Genomic DNA, 10000 nt, shown 5'->3' on the forward strand with positions numbered 1-10000 from the left:
AAACGGCTAGCTTAGTTAGCGGTGGTGCTGAGGTAACGGATGTGAAAAGGCTAGCTTAGTTAGCGGTGGTGCTGAGGTAACGGATGTGAAACGGCTAGCTTAGTTAGCGGTGGTGCTGAGGTAACGGATGTGAAACGGCTAGCTTAGTTAGCGGTGGTGCTGAGGTAACGGATGTGAAACGGCTAGCTTAGTTAGCGGTGGTGCTGAGGTAACGGATGTGAAACGGCTAGCTTAGTTAGCGGTGCGCGCTAAATAGCGTTTCAATCGGTGACGTCACTTGCTCTGAAACCTTGAAGTAGTTGTTCCCCCTTTGCTCTGCAAGGGCCGCGGCTTTTGTGGAGCGATGGGTAACGATGCTTCGTGGGTGACTGTTGTTGATGTGTGCAGAGGGTCCCTGGTTCGCGCCCGGGTATGGGCGAGGGGACGGTCTAAAGTTATACTCTTACAAAGGCATAGTAACTCTAAATGACTTGTTCATAGGAAATACTTTTATTTCCATGACAGCTTTAAAAAGCCATTTTGGATTAACCAATGTAAGATATGTTAAAATACGTGCACCTTAAAAGTTTTATACAGCATCACAAAATGTCCATTTGAAATCTTTAGGACATCAGCGCAATCTAGAGAGAATCCTATTTGAGTCAGAAAAGGTTCTTCATAAGAAAGGTCAGGTAAACATAACCTTGTGGAGAGCCGATCCAACTGACAATCTCTTAGAAAAAATCATCTAAACCATTGGAACCAAGATTTAAAATGAACTGATATTGGCACAAGATGGAGGGAATGTTGGAAGATCACTGGTGCAGCCAATGCAGCCTGGCGGCTGGCTGCCCCTCGGTCCAAACACACACACACACACACCAAACACAAACCCACCAAACACAACATGAGTTATTCTCAGCTGAGGAGCAACGAGGCGTCCTAATCACAGCCCCTGGGAAACAGCTAGTTATTGTGTTGTCACTTTTCTGTCTGTGTCTTAAAATTAAAACTCTTTCAGTCTCCTAGTTGTATTGTGTCTATGCCTGTGGAACAGGGAGGAGGGGGGTTGTAATTGTAGCCAACTGTCTCAGTTCATATTTTATCAGTGTGGGGGCGGCAGGTAGCCCAGTTGCTAGAGTGTTGAGCCAGTAACCGAAAGGTTCCTGAGCCTGTCGATCTGCAAGGCAATTAACCCTAATTGTTCCAGGGCCATCAATATTGGCTGGCCGTGACCCCCCTCTCTGAGGGTGTCTCAGGTAGAGTGGGATTGTGCAGAAAACACATTCCATTTAACCTCACACTGGACATGTGGAAAACAGGACAAATATGAGCCTATTTGAACTTGTGTTTGAGCAGTACTTCCTTAAAACTAAAATAGGTCACAGGAAACAGTCTATCCCCACATACCGAAATTGAAGCACCTCTGCAGGCACACACACACAGACACACACACACAGGCACACACACACAGACACACACACACACACAGACACACACAGACACACACACAGAGACACAGAGAAACAGACACAGACTAAAATAGGTCACAGGAAACATAGTCTATCCCCACATACCTAAATTGAAGCAAGCGCAGGCACTACACACACACACACACACACACACACACACACACACACACACACACACACACACACACACACACACACACACACACACACACACACACACACAGACAGAGACACAAATTGTAGTGTAAAATGACAAATAAAATGATGAATGAACGTATGAGTGGGCTAACACAGTCTTTAGCTCAGTGGCTAACACAGTCTTTAGCTCAGTGGCTAACACAGTATTTAGCTCAGTGGCTAACACAGTCTTTAGCTCAGTGGCTAACACAGTCTTTAGCTCAGTGGGCTAACACAGTCTTTAGCTCAGTGGGCTAACACAGTCTTTAGCTCAGTGGGCTAACACAGTCTTTAGCTCAGTGGCTAACACAGTCTTTAGCTCAGTGGCTAACGCAGTCTTTATCTCAGTGGCTAACACAGTCTTTAGCTCAGTGTGCTAACACAGTCTTTAGCTCAGTGTGCTAACACAGTCTTTAGCTCAGTGGCTAACATAGTCTTTAGCTCAGTGGCTAACACAGTCTTTAGCTCAGTGGGCTAACAAGAGTATTTAGCTCAGTGGGCTAACACAGTCTTTAGCTCAGTGGCTAACACAGTCTTTAGCTCAGTGGCTAACACAGTATTTAGCTCAGTGGGCTAACAAGAGTATTTAGCTCAGTGGGCTAACACAGTCTTTAGCTCAGTGGGCTAACAAGAGTATTTAGCTTAGTGGGCTAACACAGTCTTGTGATACCCAGATGACCCAGATCAAACCCAATCAGTCACACTGGACATTACATCCCATGGTACACTGCCAGAGATATTACTTAGCAAAGAGGTCTCAATGAGTATAGACTGCTCCTTTACGACTTTGTGAGTCCTTCAAATAAAATGTCCTAGTAAACTGAAAGCCCTAGAACCCAACACAAATCCTCAGAGGTAGTAGAATAGTGGAGCAGAGTCCACCGCAGGCTAGTAGAGGAGAGACGGCTACGGTCACTCAAACACTCCTCTATACACCTAACCTCTACCTCTACCTCTACCCAGCTGATGAGCTGTCCTCTATACACCTAACCTCTACCTCTACCTCTACCCAGCTGATGAGATGTCCTCTATACACCTAACCTCTACCTCTACCTATTCCTCTACCTCTACCTCTACCCAGCTGATGAGCTGTCCTCTATACACCTGACCTCTACCTCTACCGCTACCCAGCTGATGAGCTGTCCTCCATACACCTAACCTCTACCTCTACCTCTACCCAGCTGATGAGCTGTCCTCTATACACCTCTACCTCTACCTCTACCTCTACCCAGCTGATGAGCTGTCCTCTATACACCTAACCTCTACCTCCACCTATTCCTCTACCTCTACCTCTACCTCTACCTATTCCTCTACCTATTCCTCTACCTCTACCTCTACCTCTACCTCTACCTCTACCTCTACCTATTCCTCTACCTCTACCTCTACCTATTCCTCTACCTCTACCTCTACCTATTCCTCTACCTCTACCTCTACCTCTACCTCTACCCAGCTGATGAGCTGTCCTCTATACACCTAACCTCGACCTCTACCTCTACCTCTACCTCTACCCAGCTGATGAGCTGTCCTCTATACACCTAACCTCGACCTCTACCTCTACCTCTACCTCTACCCAGCTGATGAGCTGTTTTCTATACACCTAACCTCTACCTCTACCTCTACCTCCACCTCTACCCAGCTGATGAGCTGTCCTCTATACTCCTAACCTCTACCTCTACCTCTACCCAGCTGATGAGCTGTCCTCTATACACCTAACCTCTACCTCTACCTCTACCCAGCTGATGAGATGTCCTCTATACACCTAAGCTCTACCTCTACCTCTACCCAGCTGATGAGATGTCCTCTATACACCTAACCTCTACCTCTACCTCTACCTCTACCTCTACCTCTACCTCTACCTCTACCCAGCTGATGAGCTGTCCTCTATACACCTAACCTCTACCCTGAGCACTGCAATACAGTACAGGTGACAGGTGACATGCCAGTGAGAAATCAACCACTCAACCAAGCAAAACAGTACAAAACAGCCTGGCTGGATTAAAATGAATAATTGAACTTGTACGGTGGACTAGATGGGAACTTCACTGGAGGAGAAGTGAAGAGAGAGAGGGAGAGGTAGAGAGAGGGAGGGAGAGGTAGAGAGAGAGGGAGAGGTAGAGGAGAAGGAGAGGTAGAGAGAGAGGGAGAGGTAGAGGAGAAGGAGAGGTAGAGAGAGAGGGAGAGGTAGAGGGAGAGGTGGAGAGAGAGGGAGAGGTAGAGAGAGAGGGAGAGGTGGAGAGAGAGAGGGAGAGGTAGAGAGAGAGGGAGAGGTAGAGAGAGAGGGAGAGGTAGAGGAAGAGAGAGAGGGAGAGGTAGAGAGGGAGAGGAGAAGGAAGAGGGGAATGGGGGAAAGATGTTTGTCGTTTTCCACTTTGCCAAATGAGGTGAAAGGACAACTTCCTATGACTGGAGGGAGGGAGGGAGGGAGGGAGGGAGGGAGGGAGGGAGGGAGGGAGGGAGGGAGGGAGGGAGGGAGGGTATAAACCACTGTTTATAAACCACAGATGAGGATTATAGTAAATGTGGTAGTGTATTATATAATGTGGTAGTGTATTATATAATGTGATAGTGTATTATATAATGTGATAGTGTATTATATAATGTGGTAGTGTATTATATAATGTGGTAGTGTATTATATAATGTGATAGTGTATTATATAATGTGGTAGTGTATTATATAATGTGGTAGTGTATTATATAATGTGATAGTGTATTATATAATGTGATAGTGTATTATATAATGTGGTAGTGTATTATATAATGTGGTAGTGTATTATATAATGTGATAGTGTATGTGTGCTATATAATGTGGTAGTGTATTATATAATGTGGTAGTGTATTATATAATGTGATAGTGTATGTGTGCTATATAATGTGATAGTGTATTATATAATGTGGTAGTGTATTATATAATGTGATAGTGTATGTGTGCTATATAATGTGGTAGTGTATTATATAATGTGGTAGTTAGTGTATAATGTGGTAGTGTATTATATAATGTGGTAGTGTATTATATAATGTGGTAGTGTATTATATAATGTGGTAGTGTATTATATAATGTGATAGTGTATTATATAATGTGATAGTGTATTATATAATGTGATAGTGTATTATATAATGTGGTAGTGTATTATATAATGTGGTAGTGTATTATATAATGTGATAGTGTATTATATAATGTGGTAGTGTATTATATAATGTGATAGTGTGTGTTACATTTACTATGCTGTCAAAAACGGCGTGTATGACAATGTTAATGGTGTCATTGTAAAGACAGTGTGGTCTTCTCCCTGTCTGTCGGTCTGTCTCTAGGTGGGGAGGTTCTTTGGAGAAGTTGACGGCTCAGTGATGGCACGCCTTATCAAGATGGGCATGTTCAAAAGGTAAGACGATAGTCTTCAACTGTTCCATATCTCTCTCATGATAATACCTTTAACTGTTCTATATCTCATGATAACACCTTTAACTGTTCTATATCTCATGATAATACCTTTAACTGTTCTATATCTCATGATAATACCTTTAACTGTTCTATATCTCATGATAATACCTTTAACTGTTCTATATCTCATGATAACACCTTTAACTGTTCTATATCTCATGATAACACCTTTAACTATTCTATATCTCTCTCATGATAATACCTTTTACTGTTCTATATATCATGATAATACCTTTAACTGTTCTATATCTCATGATAATACCTTTAACTGTTCTATATCTCATGATAATACCTTTAACTGTTCTATATCTCTCTCATGATAATACCTTTAACTATTCTATATCTCTCTCATGATAATACCTTTAACTGTTCTATATCTCATGATAACACCTTTAACTGATCTATATCTCATGATAATACCTTTAACTGTTCTATATCTCATGATAATACCTTTAACTATTCTATATCTCATGATAACACCTTTAACTGTTCTATATCTCATGATAACACCTTTAACTGATCTATATCTCATGATAATACCTTTAACTGTTCTATATCTCATGATAACACCTTTAACTGTTCTATATCTCATGATAACACCTTTAACTGATCTATATCTCATGATAACACCTTTAACTGTTCTATATCTCATGATAATACATTTAACTGTTCTATATCTCATGATAACACCTTTAACTGTTCTATATCTCATGATAACACCTTTAACTGTTCTATATCTCATGATAATACCTTTAACTGTTCTATATCTCATGATAATACCTTTTACTGTTCTACATCTCTCTCATGATAATACCTTTAACTGTTCTATATCTCATGATAATACCTTTTACTGTTCTACATCTCTCTCATGATAATACCTTTAACTCTTCTATATCTCATGATAATACCTTTAACTGTTCTATATCTCATGATAATACCTTTAACTATTCTATATCTCATGATAACACCTTTAACTATTCTATATCTCATGATAACACCTTTAACTGTTCTATATCTCATGATAATACCTTTAACTGTTCTATATCTCTCTCATGATAATACCTTTAACTGTTCTATATCTCATGATAACACCTTTAACTGTTCTATATCTCATGATAATACCTTTAACTGTTCTATATCTCATGATAACACCTTTAACTGTTCTATATCTCATGATAATACCTTTAACTGTTCTATATCTCTCTCATGATAATACCTTTAACTGTTCTATATCTCATGATAACACCTTTAACTGTTCTATATCTCATGATAATACCTTTAACTGTTCTATATCTCATGATAACACCTTTAACTGTTCTATATCTCATGATAACACCTTTAACTGTTCTATATCTCATGATAACACCTTTAACTGTTCTATATCTCATGATAACACCTTTAACTGTTCTATATCTCATGATAACACCTTTAACTGTTCTATATCTCATGATAACACCTTTAACTGATCTATATCTCATGATAATACCTTTAACTGTTCTATATCTCATGATAATACCTTTAACTGATCTATATCTCATGATAACACCTTTAACTGTTCTATATCTCATGATAATACCTTTAACTGTTCTATATCTCATGATAATACCTTTAACTGTTCTATATCTCATGATAATACCTTTAACTGTTCTATATCTCATGATAATACCTTTAACTGTTCTATATCTCATGATAACACCTTTAACTATTCTATATCTCTCTCATGATAACACCTTTAACTATTCTATATCTGCGTGTGGTTATTAGTGTAACATACCATACTGTGTGTCATCACAGGGTTAGCCCTTTGATTTGATTGGCTGGGTCGGGTTTCTCTTACATCTACTGTACACCCTATTCCCTTCATAGTGCACTACTTTTGACCAGGGCCCATAGGCAGTAGGGTGACATTGGGGACATCCCCATCTCTTTCCTCATGTAGCTGCGTTGAGAAACCTTTCAGCTGCGTCTCTGATGTAGAAACACTCCCGAGTGAAGTGATGCTATCTACGACAGTTCAAATAAATGTGAGTGGTTGATTTTAGAGGACATTACGCAAACCTGTTTCTGTGCGTCTCTCTCTGTGTGTGTGTGTGTCTTCAGGGTATCTCTGTACGACTATCAGGCCATGTGTAAGATGGGAGGACATTCTGCCAGCAGCGCCAGACCCCTTCTTAGTGTGAGTAAACATGTAAACAACAGTCTCTGTGTGTGTTCATGGATGTGTGTGTGTTTGTCTGAATACTGTATGCATGTGTGTGTGTGTTCGTCTGAATACTGTATGTATGTGTGTGTTTGTCTGAATACTGTATGTGTGTGTGTGTTCGTCTGAATACTGTATGTGTGTGTGTGTTTGTCTGAATACTGTATGTGTGTGTGTGTTTGTCTGAATACTGTATGTGTGTGTGTGTTCGTCTGAATACTGTATGTTTGTGTGTGTGTGTGTGTGTGTGTGTGTGTGTGTGTGTGTGTGTGTGTGTGTGTGTGTGTGTGTGTGTGTGTGTGTGTGTGTGTGTGTGTGTGTGTGTGTGTGTGTGTGTTTGTCTGAATCCTGTATGTATGTGTGTGTTTGTCTGAATCCTGTATGTGTGTGTTTGTCTGAATACTGTATGTATGTATGTGTGTGTTTGTCTGAATACTGTATGTATGTGTGTGTTTTTTAGGGTATCTGTACTTTACTATATCTGTACTTTACTACATTCCTAAAGAAAATAATGTATTTTTTACTCCATACATTTTCCCTGACACCCAAAAGTACTAGTTACATGTTGAATGCTTAGCAGGACAGGAAGATGTCCAATTCAAGAGAACATCCCTGGTCATCCCCACTGCCTCTGATCTGCTCACTAAACACAAACTCTTCCCTTGTAAATGTTGGACTGTGCCAATGGCTCTCTGTTAGAAAAGAAATGTCTGGTTTGCTTAATATAATACATTTGAAATGATTAAGACTTTTACTGTTGATAGTATATATGTTTATCTATTAGATTCCCACCACTGATTACTGATCTGGTAGGAGATGCTGTGGGTGTGAATTGATGCCTAGTGTCAGTGATTTGAAAAGAGAGGTTATTCACAGCAGACGTCTCATCCCTCAGCACTGAATCCACTTCCCCTCTCTTGTTTCTCTGAGAGTCATTCTGTGTTGTGTATCTTTCTTTTTCGCATACTGTGTGGCTGCATGCTCATTGGAAGTCTAGACTGGGTCACTGTGAAACACTTTGTGACAAATGTTTCTCTCTCTCTCTCTCTCTCTCTCTCTCTCTCTCTCTCTCGCTCACTCTCTTTCTTTATTATTTTCTTTCTCTCTCTATCTCTATATTGCTCTCTCTCTCTCTCTTTCTCTCTCTCTCTCTCTCTCTCTCTCTCTCTCTCGCTCTCTCTCTCTCTCGCTCTCTCTCTCTCTCTCTCTCTCTCTCTCTCTCTCTCTCTCTCTCTCTCTCTCTCTCTCTCTCTCTCTCTCGCTCTCGCTCTCTTTCTTCATTATTTTCTTGATCTATCTCTATATTGCTCTCCCTCTCTCCCTCCCCCTCTCTCTCTCTCTCTCTCTCTCTCTCTCTCTCCTCTCTACAGCCCTTCTATGGTCTGGCGGCTGCTCTAAAGTGGTTCCTCACCAACTTCCTGCTGTAAGTGTGTCAGAGAGATCAGAAGTCGTTGGCTGCTGGTAGCTAGTTAATTCTCAAGAGCCATTACAATTTACTCTCACCTGTTCTGTATGTATGGCTCTCTCTCACTTCTCTCCTTCTGTCCTTCGCTCCTTCTCTCCTTCACTCCTTCTCTCCTTCACTCCGTCACTCCTTCTCTTCCTCCCTTCATCTCTCTTTCACTCCTTCTCTCCCTCTCTCCATCACTCCTTCCCTCCCTCTCTCCATCACTCCTTCCCTCCCTCTCTCCATCACTCCTTCTCTTCCTCTCTCCATCACTCCATCACTCCTTCTTTCCCTCTCTCCATCACTCCTTCTCTCCCTCTCTCCATCACTCCTTCCCTCCCTCTCTCCATCACTCCTTCCCTCCCTCTCTCCATCACTCCTTCCCTCCCTATTTCCATCACTCCTTCCCTCCCTCTCTCCATCACTCCTTCTCTTCCTCTCTCCATCACTCCTTCCCTCCCTCTCTCCATCACTCCTTCTCTCCCTCTCTCCCTCTATCTCATCACTCCTTCTCTCTCTCTCCTTCACTCCTTCTCTCCCTCTCTCATTCTCTCCATCACTCCCTCTATCCCTCTCTTCACTCCTTCTCTCCCTCTCTCCACTCCTTCTCTTCCTCTCTCCATCACTCCTTCTCTCTCTCCCTCTATCTCATCACTCCTTCTCCCTCTCTCCACTCCTTCTCTCCCTCTCTCCTTTGTTCCATCACTCCTTCTCTCTCTCCCTCTATCTCATCACTCCTTCTCCCTCTCTCCACTCCTTCTCCCTCTCTCCACTCCTTCTCTCCCTCTCTCTCGCGTTCTCTTTCACTCATCTTCTTTCTTTCTCCTTCCCTCTCTGTAGGTTTTTACTGGAGTTCAACATCTGTGGTCTCTGGCACTCTGACCGCTTTGCTGAAGGTAACACAGTCCAGTAAAGAGCATTCATTCCTATTCATCTCATTCAGCTTCCGTGTGTTGTGTTGCACTGTTTGGCTTCAATGTCCCAATCTGTGTCTCTCATGTTGTCTCCTGTCCTGACCACACTCACCCATGTCTCTATCACCATCATCAATATCATCCTCATCATCACCTGTCAATCATTCTCACCACCTCATTCCTCCCACCCAGCCAAGCCTGGCTTCAAAGGTACAGATTAAACCTATTGTGTGTGTGTGTGTGTGTGTGTGTGTGTGTGTGTGTGTGTGTGTGTGTGTGTGTGTGTGTGTGTGTGTGTGTGTGTGTGTGTGTGTGTGTGTGTGTGTGTGTGTGTGTGTGTGTGTGTGTGTGTGTGCGCGTGTGTGTGTGTGT

General features: G+C 41.9%; 1 protein-coding gene across 1 annotated transcript in view; it reads left to right on the forward strand.

Annotated features, from left to right (window-relative positions):
• LOC118942985 (calcium voltage-gated channel auxiliary subunit alpha2delta 4a) overlaps nt 1-10000 on the forward strand; it is a 244532-nt gene that overhangs the window by 219451 nt on the left and 15081 nt on the right. The window contains exons 30-34 of the mRNA XM_090213389.1: nt 4938-5008; nt 7168-7243; nt 8638-8690; nt 9555-9610; nt 9821-9838. Of these exons, the coding sequence (XP_090069515.1) occupies nt 4938-5008; nt 7168-7243; nt 8638-8690; nt 9555-9610; nt 9821-9838 (274 nt within the window). The remainder of the gene's footprint in view (nt 1-4937; nt 5009-7167; nt 7244-8637; nt 8691-9554; nt 9611-9820; nt 9839-10000) is intronic.

This window comes from Oncorhynchus mykiss, chromosome 21, assembly GCF_057628025.1.
Source record: "Oncorhynchus mykiss isolate SJ-2025 chromosome 21, ASM5762802v1, whole genome shotgun sequence".
NCBI classification, from domain to species: domain Eukaryota; kingdom Metazoa; phylum Chordata; class Actinopteri; order Salmoniformes; family Salmonidae; genus Oncorhynchus; species Oncorhynchus mykiss.